Source organism: Oreochromis niloticus, linkage group LG5 (genome assembly GCF_001858045.2).
Source record: "Oreochromis niloticus isolate F11D_XX linkage group LG5, O_niloticus_UMD_NMBU, whole genome shotgun sequence".
Taxonomy (NCBI): Eukaryota; Metazoa; Chordata; class Actinopteri; order Cichliformes; family Cichlidae; genus Oreochromis; species Oreochromis niloticus.
The window spans coordinates 35,088,553-35,109,980 of NC_031970.2; the positions used below are offsets into that span (position 1 = coordinate 35,088,553).

Here is a 21,428-nt window from a genome sequence, read left to right on the forward strand (position 1 = left end):
TGACTAGGCCTCAGCTTGTCTGTTTATATATATGTATATTTTTGGTTTGTATGTTTATGCTTAGGAAAATGTGAAAAGCTGGTGGCGAACATAGACTTCTTTAACCCTTGTGTGGTGTTCGTATTTTTGTTACTCAGCCAGTGTTCATGGGTCTGGTGGACCCGCTAGAGTTTTGGCTTTCCAATTAACACTATCAAACAATTTTATGTTAAATTACTCAACAGATGTTTACTTTATCCCAATTACAAGCCATGTGAACAGCAAACATGGTTAATTTTTTCCTTTTACCTTTGTTCGACCACATTTATGAATTAATGTGCTTCTCGTTTTTTGTCAATAAAATGTTATAAAAAAAATAAAATCAGTTCTAATCAAGTGTACATATCCTTATGCCATATTTTGCAGGTTTTGATGGTATATACTGCCTAAAGGGGCAACTAAATGGCATGGGTCTCACAGACTCGAACACCATACAAGGGTTAACTCAGCAAACTATAAAAACAATCCTACTATCCGTGGTAAATCACCATGACCCTGTTAGCTAACAAAGCTCCTGGGCGTGTCTCTTTTCACTATCACAGTGAATTTAAGTATAAAACAAGTAACAAATTTTTGGACATCTTCAGTGATCACAAACAGATCATTATTTCATAAATTTTGCAAGGCTGTGTTCATTTTTGAGCAGCTGTAAATGTATCTGCGCTTGCATAATCATATGATATTTTATTAGATAAAGAAAAGCTGGAGCTTCAAAGGCCATAGCTCAAAGGAACACTATTGAGGTGTATGGATATTGGAAACAACACCAGATGGTCAAAGCGCCAGCTGCTGGTTGAGAGAGTAGATCAAGACATTATGAATAGCCTGAGCTGTTCTTAATGTCTCACGCTGCTGAAATGCTTGGCACTGCACAAAGTTAATTTTGCATGCATATCTTTCAATGCATAACTTTTCATTCATAGAAAAAGTACTATACAAAATAGAATAAAATACTATGTTGCATCAGAAAAATTGCACTTAGTGATATTGCACTTAAAGGAGACTAGGCGAAGGCTACCATGGTGTATTGGATGTGTGTGTGTGTCTGTGTGCATGTGTGTTTGCAGAGACCATGTTGTGGAGTCTGACAGCAGTATAAAGGAAAGACCTGTAGAGTCTCTCCGTCCCACACCGTGGGCACCGCAGCCTGCCACTGAAGGAGCTGCTCAGTGGTGTCAGAGTCTCCTGCATGGGGTGGGAGATGTTGTCCAACAGGGATGACAGCTTAGCCACCATTCTCCTGTCACTCACCACCTCCACTGGGTCCAGAGGGCATCCTAGAACAGAGCTGGCCCTTCTGATCAGCCTGTTCAGTCTCTTCCTGTCCCCAGCAGATATGCTGCCACCCCAGCAGACCACACCGTAAAAAATGGCTGAGGCCACCACAGAGTCATAGAAGATCTTAAGGAGTGGGCCCGTCACTCCAAAAGACCTGAGTGTCCACAGCAGGTACAGCCTGCTCTGCCCTTTCCTGTAGAGGGCGTCTGAATTATGAGTTCAGTCCAGTTTATTGTTCAGATGAACACCAAGGTACCTGTAGCTGTCCTCAGTCTCAATGTCCATACCTGGATGTTCATTGGTTGCAGTAGAGGATGTTTGTGCCTGCGGAAGTCTACCACCAGCTTCTTGGTTTTTCTAGTGTTGATCTGGAGGAAGTTCAGCTGGCACCAGTCCACAAAGCCTTGGGTCAGTTCTCTGTACTCCCTGTCATCCCCATCAGTGATGAGCCCGACTATTGCAGAGTCATCAGAGAACTTCTGCAGGAAGCACTGGGTGGAGCTGTGGGAGGATGTAGCTCAGGTGGCAGAGCAGGTCAGCCACTAACCAGAAGGTCGGTGGTTCGATCCCAGGCTGCTCCTGACTGCATGCCAAATATCCTTGGGCAAGATACTAACCCCATGTTGCTCTCCGATGCATCCATCGGAGTGTGAATGTGTATGAATGGTAGACTACTAAGCACTTAGGTCAGAAAAAAAGTGCATGTGTGAATGGGTGTGATTGGGTGAATGAATTGGTTGTATAAAGCGCTTTGAGTTCTCAGATAGAGTAGAAAAGCGCTATATAAGAACAAGTCCATTTACCATTTACCAGGAGTCTGCAGTGTAGATGGTGAAGAGGAACGAGCCAGAATCGTTCCCTGTGGGGCCCCCGTACTGCAGACAACCCTGTCTGACACACAGCCCTGAGTTCTCACATACTGTGGTCGGTCGGTGAGGTAGTCAAATATCCATGATGTGAGGTGATGGTCCACTCCTGTGTTCTCCAGCTCAGGAGTCCAGAATATACCGAGCCACTGTCATCACTACTGTGGATGCATATGCATCAACCCCTTCAGCCAACCCCTTCCAAGGAGATGATGTGGCTACAGATTGAGGAGCCAAACAGTACTTAAGAGTACTGAAGAGTGTCAGTCAGGTTTCAGAGCTCATCACAGTACAGAAATGGCCTCTGACAATGGACTCATCTCTCATTTTTGACCAGAATATGTCAAAAATGATATATATATTAAAAAAAAAAATCATCCGCTCGCCTCTGTGGGCGGTCTATCCTTCAAGCTTGGGTCCTCTACCAGAGGCCTGGGAGCTTGAGGGTCCTACGCAGTATCTTAGCTGTTCCTAGGACTGCGCTCTTCTGGACACAGATCTCCGATGTTGTTCCCGGGATCTGCTGGAGCCACTCACCTAGTTTGGGAGTCACCGCATCAAGTGCTCCGATTACCACGGGGACCACTGTTACCTTCACCCTCCACATTTCCTCGAACTCTTCTCTGAGCCCTTGGTATTTCTCGAGCTTCTCGTGTTCCTTCTTTCTGATGTTGCTGTCATTGGGAACCGCTACATCGATCACTACGGCCGTCTTCTTCTGTTTGTCTACCACCACTATGACCGGTTGGTTAGCCACCACCATTTTGTCCGTCTGTATCTGGAAGTCCCACAGGATCTTAGCTCGGTCATTCTCCATCACCCTTGGGGGCATCTCCCATTTTGATCTCGAGACTTCCAGGTTATACTCGGCACAGATTTTTCTGTATACTATGCCGGCCACTTGGTTATGGCGTTCCATGTATGCCTTGCCTGCTAGCTATCTGCTGTTATGTGCTGGATTGTGTCAGGGGCATCTTTACACAGCCTGCACCTGGGGTCTTGCCTGGTGTGATAGACCCCAGCCTCTATGGATCTTGTGCTCAGAGCTTGTTCGTGTGCTGCCATGATTAGTGCCTCTGTGCTGTCTTTCAGTCCAGCTTATACAAGCCACTGGTAGGATTTCTGGATATCAGCCACCTCCGCTATCTGCCGGTGGTACATACCGTGCGGGGGCCTGTCCTTCCATGATGGTTCCTCGCCTTCCTCCTCTTTCTTGGGTTTCTGCTGCCTGAGGTATTCACTGAACACGCTGCCAGTTGGGGCCATCTTCGTGATGTATTCGTGGATGTTTGTTGTCTCATCCTGGACCGTGGTGCTGACACTCACCAGTCCCCGGTCTCCTTCCTTCCGCTTAGCGTACAGCCTCAGGGTGCTGGACTTGGGGTGAAACCCTCCATGCATGGTCAGGAGCTTTCTTGTCTTTATGTCAGTGGCTTCTATCTCCTCCTTTGGTCAGCTTATTATCCCAGCAGGGTACTTGATCACAGGCAGGGCGTAGGTGTTGATGGCCCGGATCTTGTTCTTACCGTTCAGCTGACCTTTCAGGGCTGTGGTCATATGACTTTGAAATTATTAAAAATTATTAAAAAACCACCAAGTACCCTCTACAGGTACTTGGTGGTTGCAGCTTTTCTAGCGACCTCTTCATGATTCCCATTCGCCTGCGGGATCCCCAGGTACTTGTAACTGTTCTCTATGTCTGCAATGTTGCCTTCTGGTAGTTCGATCCCCTCAGTTCAGACTACCTTCCCTCTCTTTGTTACCATCCGACTACACTTCTCCAGTCCGAATGACATTCCAATATCATTGCTGTATATCCTGGTGGTGTGGATCAGTGAATCGATGTCTCGTTCACTCTTGGCATACAGCTTGATGTCATCCATGTACAGGAGGTGGTTGACAACCGCTCCGTTCCGTAGTCGGTATCCGTAGCCAGTCTTGTCAATGATCTCACCGAGGGGGTTCAGGCCTATGCAGAACAGCAGTGGGGACAGAGCATCTCCTTGGTAGATCCCGCACTTGATAGTGACTTGTGCTATGGGCTTGGAGTTGGCCTCTAGTGTTGTATGCCACATCCCCATTGAGTTCCTGATGAAGGCTCTTAGGGTCCTGTTGATCTTGTACAGTTCTGGACATTCCAGGATCCAGTTGTGGGGCATTGAGTCATAGGCCTTCTTGTAATCAATCCAGGCAGTGCACAGGTTGGTCAGTCAGGTCTTGCAGTCTCGGCTGATTGTTCGGTCTACCAGTAGCTGGTGTTTTGCGCCTCTGGTATTCTTGCCCATCCCTTTCTGTCCCCCACTCATGTATTGAGCCATGTGCCTGTTCATCTTAGCCGCTATGATGCCTGACAGGAGCTTCCACATGGTGCTGAGGCACGTTGTTGGTCGGTAGTTGGAGGGGACCGGTCCCTTCTGGCGGTCCTTGAGGAGCACGACGTCTGAGCGGCACTGAGGAGAGTGAACAGAAGGAAAGCGGCGGGGCCAGATGGCATCACTGGCGTCTGCTGCACTGCTGTGCTGACGAGCTAGCAGGGGTGTTCACTTCCATCTTCAATGAGTCCCTGGCTAAGTCTGTGGTCCCCACATGCTTCAAAAGATCCACCATCATCCCTGTGCCCAAGAACAACAAGCTCTCATCCCTGAATGACTACCGGCCAGTTGCACTGACCTCGGTAGTAATGAAGGTGTTCGAGAGGCTGCTGAAGAACATCATCTCATCCTCCATCCCAGACACCATGCTCTCCCCCCTTCAGGACACCTAGATGAGGAGATGCTTGAATAGAGCACCTCAGATATTGAAGGACCCATCCCATCCTGGCAACAAAGTGTTCCAACCTCTGTAATCCATCAGAAGGTCCGGCTTAGACCCTGATTGTTCTTAAAAGGACCAGCTATACCAATGTTGGAAAAAGAGAAAATTTTCAAGAGCAGAGTTGATGCCAGAGGCCGAAGGAGAATTGCTAGATTTGATAGGTACTTCTTGTTACAACTACTCCTACTAAGGTAGCACTCTAACATTCATATACACACATGCTTCAATGAAGTAGGATTCATTATGTGTACAGGCATGCAGCCTGGATAAGGCAGGGGTAAAAACTACTGACCTTTCATTTGTTGGATGTCCTTTTCTATCTCCTGAGCCACAGCTACTCAGGGGATCTTTTTTAGTACATTTTGGGCCCTTTAATGCTAAGTAAGTATCATTTATAATATCACAGTTTCCTGCTTTTTCATATGCTTTGTTAAATAGAAAAGTTTTAAGTCTAATCTTAAAAGCAGAGAGGATGTCCATCTTCCCAATCCAATCCAAACTGGGAGCTGGTTACACAAAAGAGGGGCCTGGAAGTCGAAGGCTCTGCCTCCCATTTTACTTCTAAATATGCTAGGAACCAATATTGAGCTTGCACTCTGAGAGTGAAATACTCAACTGGGGTGATCAGTATCATACAGAACATGATAATGAGTTCACTGTACTGAAATGAACTTCACAGTCACCAGATTTCAGTCCAAATGAGGGCGTTTGGAATGTGGTAGAACAGGACATGTGCCTCATGGCTGTCCAGACGACAAATCTGTGACATGTGACGCGATCATATCAATGTACAACAAACTATGCTGTAAACAATTAATGTAGTTCTGAAAAGCATGAGGGAGTCTGTATCAGGTTGTGTCTATGAAAGTGCCCAGTACCAATATATGTAGGAATTAGCAGCAGCTTCCAAGGGTTGATCAACCTCCCTTGCTGCAGAACAGCTTTAAATTGTTAACCTATTTTGTGTTTATTGAAAAGGGCTTTTTTTGTATTATTCTGAAATGTATGTTCAGTTTTGGGTAACCTTTTTTTTTCTATTTTCTTTTTTTTTTTTTACCTCTGGCATTTCACCACATACCTATGTACCATTTCAAACAGTTCATTGCACTTGAACGACTTGAATTGCAATAAATCACTGGAAAAATTGGGGTGTTGTAAAACTTTCAAGCAGTAGTTTAAATATGGTAAGAGTGAAAAACAAAATACGATGGTCAGGAAAGTAGTCTTTATTCCATTTCACAGGTAGTTGCAAAATGAAAGCGGTCTCTCCCTGTGCTTTCCTCATCATTACATCTGTGTGCTGCCTTGTGGGAAACAATGTCCATCAACAAAGCACATAACTGTGAAGTGGTTTTACTGTTGGTGCTAGTATTTTCTTGTGGTCTGCTAATGAATGTAGTAAGCTGGGAGAATGTTTTAGCCTGAGGAGTGGTTAGGACAGTATAACTAAAGTGCAACTTTATTATGAACTTGTTGCCTTTTCACCATTCATTTGGGTTTTCTATTAATATGCCATGTGAGTGCTACCATTAAAGGAACTAGATGTAAGAATATACTATTAACACATCATCAATAGCACTTTGAAAAATTAAGCTAAAAGTTGTCTGCACTGACAACGGATTTCAAACGTGTGAAACCTACTTCGTATGGCGCAGCATCCTGCAGAGTGTGACGCTGTCACTGCAGCACATCCATCTTTATTCCCACATCTGGGATCTTGTGGATACACATTCAAAAATACCAGCCCTATAAAAAAGTGCTGAGAGTTGCTTCTCATTCTTCACTTCATAGTTAGCAACTGTTTCACTTCCCCTCCCCCAAAAAGAAAAGCACATGTTTAGAATTGCATAAAAAAGCAATAGTTTGTTGCTGATGCTTGGGTTTTATACAGTCCCACAGCTATGTTCATGACAATGTCACGGCATAGTGTGACTACCCTATCTCTTTTAGAGATCAGTCATTAATCAGAGTTCAGTCATTCAAGTAGAGCTGCTACTCCTCGACATCGAAAGGAGAAAGTTGAGATACAGGCAAATCTGATTCGATCTGTGGGAGGAGGTGGCTGGGGAGAAGAAGGTCAGGGCCTCTCTGCTTAGCCTGCTGTTCCTGCGACCCAGCCCCGGATAAGCTGAAGAAAATGCATGGACGGATGGATGGATTGATACTATTTTCCCTGTTCTACATTAGGTATACCACAGATGAAAGGTCTATTCTGTGTGGAAAAATATGTTCTAAGAATAGCTGCTATGTACACTGGTAACCTCCGTGATGATGTGATGAGGTTATCAGCCATAGGCTGAAACACCAGCATCTTAACGTTTACTGTTACATCTGCTTGCCTGGATCTAAATCTTTGAATCTGTTTACTCTAGTGAGTTTACTATTTGGCCTGATATGAAACAGTGGATTCTCAGTCAAAAAAAAAGTCCAGTAAGTGCCAGAAAAGGAATAGTCAAACAGCTAAACCGAGACTGCATGCAGTCCTCCCAAAAACCAACAGTAAATGAAAATGAAATGAAAATGATGCTATGCATAGATCATCTGCTGATTGTTTAAGAAGTTGTTGTAGACAGAAAATGGAATGAGAGTGATGTTCACGGCAAACAACAAGACTTGCCAAAGACAATAAACAAATAATCATAATATAGCACAGATTACAAAATAACTGCAGGGAAATTCTAGGACACCACATATACTTAGAATTCAAAATAATTTAGCAATAGCTTGTGTAAGTACTAGTTGTGTACTTGGATCTTCTCATTTATAATAGAATAGAATAGAATAGAATAGAATAGAATAGAATAGAATAGCCCTTTATTGTCCTCTACACCAACTCTGCAGGAATAAAATATAAATAGTAAGACAACAGGGATAAATAACAAACAGAAGAAATATATAAAATCAAGAGAAAGGCACATATTGGAGAATAACACTGATCATGTACAAGTGTCAAAAACTAACAAAAGCTTGTGTATCAAACATGATACACTTGGGTTTAACGAGTTAATAATGTGGTCAGTGATAAGTGGGAGTGCTGCTAATCCTGGTCCAAGCAGTCCTTGCTTTCCCCCCAAAAAGGCCCTTTTGTCATCAGGAAATTATGGATTTCATTCATTCTGGAAAACCATTTCAAAGTCATAATAAATGTCCTTTACTATGCTCTTGAAATTAGCCCAAAAATGCTTTGAGTTTGAACCCCAAATTTACCCAGGTATGACCACAGACATACAAGGCATGACATGTCTTTTGTCTTATTACTATTTTATACATTGTAAATGAATTGTAAATGAATACACCATAAAAGTGATTTTTGTCTTTTATTTTTTTGCATGAACATACACATGTCTAAAACTGTATTTCATTTTTCAACAGTAATGGCTCAGGGACATCAGAAGATCTCTTCTGGAAGCTCGATGCTTTGCAGACATTCATCAGAGATCTCCACTGGCCAGAAGAAGAGTTTGGAAAACACCTTGAGACCCGACTGAAGCTGATGTCTAGTGACATGATAGAATCCTGTGTGAAACGGTAAAATGGGGCGTGACTGCTAGAAAACAGTTGTAGTGTATATATTGTAGTAGTGATATTTGAATTGTGTGAGTGGTAAGCTGTTTGAATAATCACTATTGCAGTTTTAGGGAACTATATTTTGTGTCAGGTTAGAGGAAGAGAGGGAAAAATTCAAAGAAATGAGTAAGAAAAGTTTTTCTTTTTTTAAATAACTGAAAAAATTTCCTAAAAGGTAGTAACAAAAAGTAAAAATACTTCTACTAACTGGGCTATTATGATTTTCATATGATTAGATTTCTGATATAATTATTACTTTTAGTTATATGTGCATTGGGTCACACTTCTAAATGGCTATCGCCTGGAAAATTCCTTCACCAGGACAAGGACAGCCTTTGAGGCCAAGCTTCAGAGGAGCAGCCGGACCACAGACTTCCGAGTGCCTCAATCCATCTGCACCATGTTCAATGTCATGGTGGACGCCAAGGTCCAGTCAGCCAAGCTGTGTGCCATGGACCTGGGGCAGGAGGTAGTAAATACTAAATAATAATAAATACTCTGCTTAGTACAATCGTAAAGTCCAAAGAAGTCAATCTTGATCTAAGGAGAATTGTAGATTTACATAAGGTGGGAAGGTTTCTTGAAGTTGCTAAAAGACTGAAGACCACCAGTTCAAACAATTGTTTGTAAGTACCAATTCTTTGGATGTGTCACCACTTTGCCAAGGTTTCAAAGAAAACCCAAACTTTCACCCTGAGATGAGAGAAAATTGGTTAGGTTGTTCAGAAACAACCAAACCAAGTCAAGGCATCTTCATGTATTCTCAATCATCCAGGTAAGTAAATCTCCAAAAGTTGATTCTGTTCATCTGGGCGTGGCGTTTTCAGTGGGAGAAACGTTTCGTCACTCATTCAAGTGACTTCTTCAGTCTCAGCTGACTGCAGGTTTCCCCAATCTTATAAACAGTACATTTGATTAATGACTGAAATGATGACCCAGCCCACTGAAGGAACAATGGGCTGGGAAAAGGGAAAGACCATCTCTGAATCGAGGAGGGGGCCTAAGGGTACATCTTTCGCCATCTTACAATGCTGTGATTGCAGCCATTCCCCAACTCTCTGTGAATGGTACTCATGGCCATTGATCAGTGGTTGTTGATCAATGGTCATGAGAATTTGCATAATTATGATGAAGGAACTGACCTCCCAGCCCATTGTTCCTTCAGTGGGCTGGGTCATCATTTCAGTCATTAATCAAATGTACTGTTTATAAGATTGGGGAAACCTGCAGTCAGCTGAGACTGAAGAAGTCACTTGAATGAATGACAAAATGTTTCTCTCTCTGAAAACGCTATGTCCAGATGAACAGAATCAACTTTTGGAGATAACCAAGTCAAGGTTAGGTTGTTCAGGAACAACCTAACCACAGCTTAAGCCTGATTTGGAAACTGCTGGATCACCAGTGTCACTGTCCAAGGTGAAGCAATTAAAATTATAAAGACTAGGACCCTCCTCTCTTCTTTTCCTGAGCTATTGGATGGGTAGGATAATTGATAAGGAATTAGAAAAAGAGGAGAGTGGTGTTCTGAGAATTTGAACGACCTTACACTAGACACCTAATAGTGTGATGCTGGATGTCTGCATTTTGAAACTACAATATCGAGACGATAGACTACAAAATCCTCCAAATTCTTAATTCACCACAATGTTTTCCTATGGGCTTTTTGTTTGTTTGTTTGTTTGTTTTTTACAGGTCATATAAACAATACCAGGCTGTACAAAATATGCCTTGATAGGTGGAGCTAGATTTACTAACATGTGCAGTGGCTGAAACCCTTCTTTTGACATCCAGATGCTGGATTTACCCTATGCTCTGGACAGGAGTATTTTTTCAGTTGGCCTTATGTATTTGGCATAGTTTCACTTTCAGGAGAAGAATATCACCCATCACACAGGTTTTAGAGATGACAAAGAAATTTCTTTTCACTCCTGAACAGGTGGCTAGTCTAGTCTTAAAAATATCTGCAGCCCATGCTATATATAATAACTATGTCATGGCAAATTAATAATTAAATACTATTTAGCATAAAAGCTTCCAGTGTTTCTTTTCAGTGGCTGATGTCAAACAGAGGTTACCAAGTGTAACCTACTGAGGGTGAACAGTCTAATGTTTTTTTCTTCCTCTTATTCTTCTGCAGAGGCAATATCACTCCCAAATCGACAATCTAATTGAGGAGACGGTGAAGGAGATGATTACTCTGCTAGTAGCTAAGGTACAAAAGTACACTACATGTTTATAGCATGGTTTTGGTTCTTGTTGAAAAGACAAACAAATGACAGCAATAAGACCTAAACCCAATAACGACATAATACATATACATTAAGGCATTCAAAGCAACTACAGAGAGACATAATATAACAAAAAGGCTCATTTTAAACTATTACAATTTCATTTAAATGTATTAATGCATGCTCAGCCATCCCGGTAAGGAAATCATCGCTCATCTGGACTTAGCATTTTCAATGGAAAAGATGTTTCATCACTCATCCAAGTTAGCTCTTTAGTCTGAGGCTAAAGAAGTCATCAAAAGACACCAAATATTCAAAAGCACCATAAAGACTGAATGAGATGAGACGATAACAACAACAATGCAATTTTATATAAGACTCACAATTTGTGATAGCGTATGTTTCCAAATGTAAAGTAGTTTCTCTGAGGCTTCTTTTTTCTCTTTTCTCTCCTAGTTTGTCGTCATTCTAGAGAGTGTGTTAACGAAGCTTTCCAGATATGATGAGGGAACACTCTTCTCTTCTTTCCTGTCTTTCACAGTAAGTAGCACATATATACATACTTCCAGCAAAGAGCTTTTCTTCTTATAGTGGCATTGTAAAGCGCTTTGGGTGCCTTGAAAAGCGCTATATGAAATCCAATCCATTATTATATGGCCTTCTAGTAGTTTCCTGTTTGATATCTTTCAACTGGACTATATCAATTACATTATATTACATTATAATGGTGTGCTCAACTTAAAACCTCAAAGAGTTTCCATTCTCGGGCAAAAAAAGAAAGAGAACGTTCTACAGAAAAAAACAAACAAACTATACAGTGTTGTGAAAAAAAAAAGTTTGTCCCTTCCTTCCTTCGCGGGTCTTTTCCGCTCACAGTGTGCTGCCCTTTGGGTAGTTAGCATGGTAGCTAGTGTGACACATTCAGAAATGTCTCTCCACGTTGTGCCGCTTTACCATTGCCACAGTCGACCACAAATGAGACACACGCATGAATTTTTCACAGTGGTAAAAGAGAAGTCTTCCTCCCATTCACTGTGAAAATTATATGTTTTCTTTCTTTTTCTACCATGTTTTCGTCATCTCCTCACCTTTGCTGGTCTTCATGGCAACTGTTTCTGTGGAGACCAGCTAGCGGTAATCTAATATGAAACATTTTTTAAAGGTTTTTTTTTAAATAATCTCTTTCAAATTGACACCGACGCAAGTGTGATTTAAAAAGAATAGCAACAAAAACTAAAAATAGATGCAGCTTCTGTTTATTGGCTATGGTGAGTTATTTTTAGAACAGGCCCGCGTGCAACTCATGTGGTCCTTGTGGGCGACCTGGTGCCTGCGGACACCATGTTGGTGACCCTTGCTCTAAAGCCTAACCTGAGTTCGGCTGAGTTAAAAGAATTCCAGCAGTTCCTGAAAGTAGTGGCTCTGTGCTTTTTAGTGATATTAGAGTCATCCGAGTTATGATGTCACAGCAGCCCTGTGAAAATGAAAGTTGTCTGAGAGAAGAAAGAGTGAGTGAATGTGGTGGGGCTGTACAGACAACAGGCTTTTTTTCAGAAATCTGCATTCTTTTGTTTATTGTTTTGTTTTTGCTGTTTGCTTTGTTGTTTTCTGTGTTATTTGCTTAGATTCTGATGTGTTGACCTGCCTGGGATTGCCGCAATTACCGTAATATCACTGAAAAAACACAGAGTTGATGCTTTCAGGAACCGTTGGAATTTTGTATAATTTTTCCAGAAAACATCTTGATGTGTCCCATTACATCTGCTGTAAACAAAAGACAGCATTTGAGAAAAGGAACAGCATACCAACAGTAAAATATGGTTGTGTTACTATGATGGACTGGTTCTGTTTTGCTGCCTCAGGACCTGAAAGACTTGCTGTGGTAAATGGAACCATGAATTCTGCTGTCTACCAAAACATCCTGAAGGAGAATGCCATGCCATCTGTTTGTGATATCAACCTAAAGTGCACTTGAGTTCTGCAGCAGGACAGTGATCCAAAACACACCAGCAAGTCCACCTCTGAAATGCTTAAGAAAAACAAAATGAAGACTTTGGAGTGGCCTGAACTCAGTCCTGAATCTAATTGAACTGGTGTGGTGTGATGTTAAAAAAGTGGTTCAGACCTCTGTCTGTATCCAGTAAGGGTCTCTAGGCTAGACCCCCTCATGCTAATCAAGCCAACCTCGAATATGAATGAGAGGGAGATAATCTGGGAATGTCTGAGCTGGTATGGAGTAATTTAACAAGGTCTGTGTCTGGTATTGAGGAACCCAGGACAGACTGATGAAAAGTGGGCTACTGGAACAAGGAGGTATACATGGACAAGAGACAAGAACAGGGTGCTATTGAAATGCTACTACGCAAGTAACCCCACTGGAAGGGGTTATATGAAGAGGATGAGGATGATACCCAGCATCCAGATTGAAGGTGAAACAACTTGTATCTCAGTGTTCCAACATTCAGAAGAAGGAACTGCTCTCACAACTGGAGATTGATGAGGCACAACACAAATTCTATGGCAAGGAGGAGCCAGGATGTCAGGTCAGGAAGGTGATACCATCACCCCCACCAAATATTAGATATTAAGCCCCAAGTACCACAGAAGGAGTGTTGAGGACGAGATAAGCTGAATTGAGAGCTCATGGCAAAGATGGAAACCTGGACTCTCTGTAGCCGGTTACCAAGACTACGTGAAGTACCCTTAGAAGGTCTGCTAGAAGATTTGAATGCAGCATTAAGGACAATTCCTACTGCGACCATCACCATAACCAACCAGCTTATCTATAAGATGGAAGTAGTGATCAGTGAGATGCTTGGCTACAAGATGAACAGCCACAAAGAGCAGTACCCTCCATGGAGAAGAAGACTAGAGGCTAAGATCAAGGTAGCACAGAGGAAGGTTAGCCAACTATCGATGAAGAAGGTGCCTAATCAATCAATCAAGCCTTTTTTTGTCACATGCAATGTTTACACCTGCAATGAAATTGGACCCCCCTGACCATACATACATAGCAAAGACATGACGTGGGAAGACAGGTTGGAGACAGGTAGTAATTTCGAAAGAACAATGAAATGTACAATACAATGGGTAAGTGGAGGAGGGGAAAAAGAGACCTCTGCTCATACTGGGCTCCTTATGGGAGGTCAGCAGGTGAACAGAAAACAAAAAAACTCCTCTGCACAGAGAGCACATACATATCCACATCACAACACCATAAACCACATGACAAGCAACTGGGGTGGGTAAGGGGGTGAGAGGTGAGCCGATGTAGACACGGCCATCTCGCCAAGTGCTATTAATCCAGCGCTGGGACTTAGACCTGCCGTCTGACTTCGGCCTTGGAGATAAGCGGTCGAAGGCTTTTGGAATCCAGGATGGGGGGTGCGTAGGATGGGAAGGAACAGTCTAAACACAGTCTGTTATCAGGGTGAGAATTTGTTATCTTCAGCTCCAGCCTTGAGACCACAGCTAGCACCGATATGGTAGCCGTATGAAATGATGGTGGTTTTCCTTTAGTGCGAACAACTGCATGTCAATTTCACAGTTGGTCTAACAGTCTGTCACTGTCTCTCAATCGCCCTTTGGAGAGCCGTGAGCTTCTGCGAGATGTTATCAATTTTGCACTCAAAGAGCATAGTCTGAGTGCTCATCACCGCCGTGAGCTTCTCCAAGATGTTATCCAATCTTCGCTCAGAGAGTAACCTCGCAGACAAAGAGCACAGTTACAAGTACCTGGGAATCCCACAGGCAAATAGGAACCATGTATAGGTTGCTAGGAAAGCCACAACAACCAAATACCTGCAGAGGGTAAGGCAAGTCCTGAGGAGTTAGTTAGAATGGAAAGAAAAAGATCCGGGTAATCAACACCTATGCCCTGCCACTGATCAGATAGTCCGCTGGGATAACAAGTTGGCCAAAGGAGGAGATAGAAGCCACTGACAGAAAGCTCCTGACCATGCATGGAGGGTTTCACCCCACGTCCAGCACCCTGAAGGTGTATGCAAAGCGGAGGGAAGGAGACTGAGGACTAGTGAGCGTCAGAGCCACAGTCCAGGAGGAGACCAGAAACATCCATGAGTACATCAGGAAGATGACCACAACTGACCACATGCTTAGTGAATATCTCAGACAGCAAACAAACTGGTGATGACTAACCAACTGGAGAAAGAAGTGGTGGACAAGCAGAGGAAGATGGCCGTAGTAATTTACGTAGTTATACCAAGTGATAGCCACAGGAAGAAGGAACACGGGATGCTGGAGAAATGCCAAGGGCTAGGGGAAGAGCTTGAGAATATGTGGAGTGGTCCCAGTGGTAATCTCAGTGCAGTGACCCCCCAAATCTAGGCGAGTGGCTCCAGCTGATCCCAGGAACAACATCGGACATCTCTATCCAGAAGATTGCAGTCCAAGGAACAGCAAAGTACTGCACAAGCCCTCAAGCTACCTGGCCTCTGGTACAGGACCCAAACTTGAAAAGAGAGACCACCTGTAGGTCTTTCTTTATACTTGTTTCCACTAATTATCAGACATTAGAAAATGAATATGTAACTCAAAGGACCTTGAAATATCTTTCTTTTGATTTTAATTCTATTGTTTTTACTATTGTTGTGTTTGGAGCAATGTTGGTGCTGTTTCTGTGGAATTGTGAAAGTGTATTTTCATTAGAATTGTTTGCAAATGCCTGCTACTATTGGCGTGCTTTATTGCTTATTTATTTATTTATCTAATTACTGATTGACCTTATTATTGGCATTAAAATCACATCTGGCTTTTACGGATTGTGATTGTTGTTTGCCATAAGGTACAATGATAATGGCTGCTGAAACTGCTGAAAGACATTATTTTTTTTTGTGCTTCATTAAATATAATGAAGTATATTTTACAATTCTTTCTTTAAAAAAATGTGCACTGTGTAACTTCCCACTGAACCTGCTAATTCAGAACACTAAAATCTGCAACTTTTATAAACACTTAGATTAAGAGTTACTTCTTAGCTAACCATTGGTAATACTTTATAAGAAATATACATTATGAAATATTTGTAGGGTATTTAGTGAATACTAATTTATAAAGATTTACTTATACACTAATACACATTAATAATTAACACAGCTATACACTATATGTCGAATGCTTCATTCAACAATTAAGTCTTCATGTAGAAACCAATTATGGATCATAGAATACATTACATCTGTGTCCTAATTGTCTGTGAATGTGTTAACAATGGTTTTAGAAACACTCTATGAGGCAAATAATGGGTAATTCATCAAATTAGAAGGTTAGTAAGTTTTAGTTAAACATTTTTTGTGAGCTCATGTAAATTCATAAATCACTGATAAATTAAATGGAAAGGAGTCAATGACCAGTAATTCCTCAAGTTTGGAAAGTTTCTTCAATTTAAAAAGGGGGGAAAGAAAACAAAACATGAATATGTTTAAACAATAGTGAATATTAATGATGTGAATATCAAAGCACTTGTAGGACTAAACTTAAACAATAAGGGTGGCCATGCATACTCACAGGTCTGTGACTGAGTTTTCTTTAAGTGGTTGTGATTGAACCTTTCCACCATTTCCATATTTCAAAATGGTAAAAGGTTAAATCCTGTTGGCTAGTATTAAATTCTGTTCTTTGTATTCTTTAACGGCAAAGAAGGACACGGCCCAAAGTGGTCTAACTCATAAGATGATCTTTAATTTTACATTTTCCGCAAAATGGAGACTTAGCACAGAAACGCCAGCTCAAGTCTGAAAACATTAGAAGCCAGCATGGTTTCTTTACTTCTCCTTTCTAAACTCTGTTGCCAGGGCAACTTGTCACCCTTAACCTAATCTTGTCTCCTCTGAGCTCAGTTTCTACAGGCCTCTCATATTAAAGTACATAAAACAATATAATCAGAAAATAAGCCTTAAGAATATATATTTAAATCCCAACAGACCCCCTCTTGACCTTTCCCCCAGAAAGGTCACCATATTTCTATTAGTTAACCTAATTCACTGACTCTCTTAATAACTACTGTGAACTAAAAACAGATATACTCAGCTTTTCTGGTAAAAGGTTCTACATTACTTTTGTCACTCTTTGGAAACAGCCTCTATAGAGTTAAAATTTAAAATTTACTCCTGGTTTTTCATCCCCTCTACGGGTAGCATATATCCGGTCTTAACACTATTTTTGGGCAATTTACATAACATAGAAATCCTGCAAACTATTACTAAAGTCGTTCTCATTACTCTTCATTACTTTTATGCTCACATTTAACCTGTGTCTAACGAGCTTTTAATCTCCTGAACAACACATTTTCTGAAACTGTGGTTCTCTGTGCTCTGTGCTTCTGTTTGGGGTCCCCCTTTCTCTTGTTGGTTCCGTTCGGTCTGGGGCTTCCTGGATTCTCGCCAACCCCTTGGTGATTTTTGCTGTGGTCTGGAAATCTCCTGTAAAGGAAACAAAACACTTTTCCCTGCTACGCCTCCATAACCTATTATGCTCATCAATTGTTCTCTTAATTCTTCAAACTTGGTTCAACCTATCATGTTCGGGACTCTCTAATCAAAAAGATTAGCCTAATTATGTGTGTAAGCGTGTTGGCATTTATCCATCGGCACTCAAGGTCATCCCTACAATATATCAGTTCAGTCAGTCACGCTGAACGACGTATATGATCTTCAATGTTATTCATTTCGGTAAGCTGTCAGGGTTCCTGGGTCGGTGACCCAGTGTTTTCAGTTTTGTCACGTTTAGGTTATGTTTACATTATGTTGCCACATCAATGTTCTCACTTCCTGTTTTTCCTGTGTCAGCTCGTCTCTTGTGTTATTAGCCAGATTATGTTCAGCTGTGTACTCACCGGTCTCTCATTATCATCCTCATCAGTCTGTGTATTTAAGTCCTCTGTTTCCACTCGTTCACTGTCGTGTCATTGATGTTATGTTGTCGTTTCCGCCCGTGTTCAGTTCAGCCAGCCATTCAGTCTTTCAGCCAGTCAGTCCTTTCGTTCCTGCCCTGTTCATCCACGCTTCATAATAAACCATCTTCAGTTCTTCACTATCCACGAGTCCTGCATTTGGGTCACTTCCTCGCCTCCACACGACACAATACCTGACATAAGCGACACTTTTGACACCCTTTTAAGAAGCTCTCTTCTTCTCATATCTGATCATAAACCTCCTGTACGAAAAACTGTTACTCTGCAAGTGCAAAGTTTCCAAGCAAACTATCTTAACTTCCTGTTATCTGTCTCTGCAAACATTTTTTTTTTTACATTGACCTTTCACTACACTCTGTCACCCTTCACAATGGATCATCTCTTCATGTGAGAAAATCATTATAAAAGATCAAAGAGAAAACAAACATTTTCAATCAATTAAGTTTAAGCATAAAATTAATTACTTATGAGTAAGTTTTATCATAGCTAAACTATCAAACACCCAGAAAGTCATAAAATGATCATAAAACCCCTTATTTCAAATTAAACCTGAAATTCCCCCTTTTGACACCTCTTGTGTGTCACAAACTGAAAATGCTTCACCAGAGCTTAGGGAATTAAAAGAAAAAGGTTAGTCATATTATTTCTCAAAACACCTCAGCGATCCTCCTCTCGGGTATATTTGCTCCAGGCCTGCAAACCTGTGTTTAAGAAATAAAATCAATTTAATCACCATGTCAAATCTTTTGAACTCCTGGCTCCATCCAAAGCCTGCATCCTTGGAACTTCCTAGAAACAAAACCTGTGTGTAAACCTCAACTTCACATTTCATACTCAGTTTTCCCCACTTATGATCCAATCTGTGTTATAACAAACAAAACTTAAGACAGAACAGTTATCAGTCATATGCTTCGTACAAAATTTCCTGTATTTTAATTCCACATTGATCCTCTGAGTGCCATGGTACTTCTTTTAATTTGACTTTATCAGAGCTAACCAAAATGAATTTGCTTTCCTTACTTTGCTCCTGTTTTTCTCCAGTACCAGCTAGTATCACATGCCCTTCCCAATTGTGCTCTTTTCAATAATTTACTTTTTTAAATGGAAAAAACCTCGGTCCTGACAATCTGAGGTCAACTGACATAATTTCACCTGCTAAATACACAGAAAATTTGTTAAAAGCCACCCAGTTTTGCACAACATTTATATTCCCATTAAGCCCTTTCTAAAGATGCTATAACAATCTATCCTCGCTAAATTCTAAATTTCTTTTCCAAATCTGGACTACTGCACTTAGTCACAGACCTGACCACTTTATTTAATTATCCTGTATTTTACCATTATATATTTTACCAAGTAATTCTTCTCAGACACTGCTATGTTTCCTTCATTGAAAGCCTCAGACACACTGCCAGACAGGAAGCTTCTATGTCACCACTGATTTCAGCTAATTTGCATACTGAGTCATATCTCAAGAAGTTACCTTGACAAGAGAAATACATATTTAAAACACTACCACATTATTAAATTATTTTATTTTTACCGTAGTCACTTCTTTTGCTCAATCGGCACAAGAGCACTTCCAATTCACTATTTCAAAACTACTTTAAGCTTTTAATCAGTTTTTCATTTTCACCAAATTCACTCTATTGTCATGGAACTTTCCTGAGTTATTCCTCACTTCAAGCTTTAAGTATGTTAAATCTAGCATTTATGTCATGTATTCAAATTCATGAATATAAGCATATCTTCATTGCATTTATGTTATGTGTTCATATTAATATTGTGGCGTGTTGGGGGAGCAGCTAGTTCTTTCCCATCATGCCTTGGGACATGTGCTGCTGTTTAGATCTTCATGTTTCATTGTTTATGGTTACGTTACTTTTAACTGTTATCTTGAATGTTGTGTTTACGCTGTGGTGCAGAGTCACTGACAGTTGTTGTTTTGTAGAGAGAGTGCTGTACCATGAGTGTTGTGCTGTTGTGCTGTTGTTGACCCTTGAGGCAAATTGTAGCGCCGGCAAGTGTTTTAATAAAGAGCTCCCCCTACCAGCTTGGGGTTGAACAACAAGCTCAATCTCTCTGTGAGCTTCTTTGTTAAGATTCTTCTGCATGCCACAATATTGAGTGTAAGCTGATTCTTCATTGCATATGTATTTTTATAATCAGGTTTAATTCATGCATCTTTGCACTGAGCTGTAGATTCAAACTGTCTCACTTCTGATTCTCTCCAAAAATAATTTCACATGTAACAATTTGTATATGTGTGTTTTCTATTCATTAATGCAATTGTTAGTTTATTTATTTCTTTATCTCTCTCTTTTTTTTTTTACCTCTTTGTTGCGATGTGGTGGACATTCCTAAACCTCCATGAGTTCAGTCTCAATTTTCAATCGAATTTTCCCATATGCTTTCACTATATTACCCCAGATTCACCTTTAACACGTCCTCGTCCCTGTCCTCAATCAGCTGTGTGGCCTCGCAGATCAACACAGGCCCAAATCAGTTGTTTCTTCTCTCCATTGCTTCTCTCTTGATCTTTTCAGTCTTTTCTTCGAGGATTACTCCCAGCATGGCAAATATGAAACTCAGTGTCCAGTGCTGTCCAGTGCTTCCACACAGTTATCCCACTGTTCAACTTTCCAACTTGTAATTCAGAGAGCATGTTCCATCAAGTATTTTCTTACATGCTGCTGCTGGAGTCTTCAGTGTTATAGTTCAGCTGCACTGTCTGTCTTCTGTCTTCATCAGGAGATTGACTGTCCTTTAAGCTTGTTCTCGGGATTAGGACAGAATGAGAGGTGAAGCTGTCAAATTTTAAGCCAAAGCCTGGGCTGTTTTCATCCCAACTCTGTTAATCTATCATTTTGCCGCTGTACTCATGTTTTCAGGTTGAGAACAGTCCGCCTGTATTGACACACTAAAACATTTATTTAATATCATTTTCATTACTTTTTCTTAAGACATTCATTCGCTTTATCTACTTAGATTTTAACACGTCTCTCTCTCTCTGGGTGCCCACTCCACACACCAGCCAGTTTCCTTTTATGGGCATGCAAACATGTTCACTTCCTGCCAGACACACACACACACAGGCACACACACTCATATTTTGATCTGTTTCTACAGCCTAATCGAACTCCTATTTTGTATTTACAGTCTATAAACCCTCTGTAATTCTGCTAAATGTTGATATAAAATGAATGCTCTCAGTACATGCACACACACTTAAATATACTAAGCTCTTTGCATTTGCAAGCATTCACATCAAAATCTTCAGCGTGCTTAGCAGAGCTCTTTCAGACCTCAGGACAATTAACAGATTTTTTTTTTGTTTTGTTTTTTCCACGCATATCACCATTCTTTAGCTCAGTTTTGTAGCATCATTCACACAATACTTTCATCAGCATTTTGCACACTTCCCTTAACTTCCTTAAAAAATTGTCTCATACACACACACCACACCCTGGACAACATCGTCGAGTTTTATAATCCACACTTTACACTTACAGCAATACACAATAATCAGACAACCCAAGTACATACAGACACAAACAACATGATCCCTACGGGGGTTTTCTGGCGTCCAACGCCTGGGTCCAACCCTTATGCCCCCCTCTTCTGGTACCAGACTTTTCCTACACAATTTTGACAAATTTAAAAGCCTCTAAGCCCAGGTCTAAACTTGCTGGTCAATCGACCCGC

At 41.2% G+C, this 21,428-nt stretch overlaps 1 protein-coding gene across 5 annotated transcripts in view; it reads left to right on the forward strand.

Moving 5' to 3' along the window:
* The window catches only part of LOC100708976 (calcium-dependent secretion activator 1), a 331,413-nt gene that overhangs the window by 245,492 nt on the left and 64,493 nt on the right, over positions 1-21,428 (forward strand). For all 5 annotated transcript variants that reach the window (XM_019358540.2, XM_019358541.2, XM_005452187.4 and 2 more), the window contains 4 exons: positions 8,370-8,525; positions 8,886-9,033; positions 10,702-10,776; positions 11,249-11,332. In XM_019358540.2, coding sequence (XP_019214085.1) covers positions 8,370-8,525; positions 8,886-9,033; positions 10,702-10,776; positions 11,249-11,332 — 463 coding nt within the window. The remainder of the gene's footprint in view (positions 1-8,369; positions 8,526-8,885; positions 9,034-10,701; positions 10,777-11,248; positions 11,333-21,428) is intronic.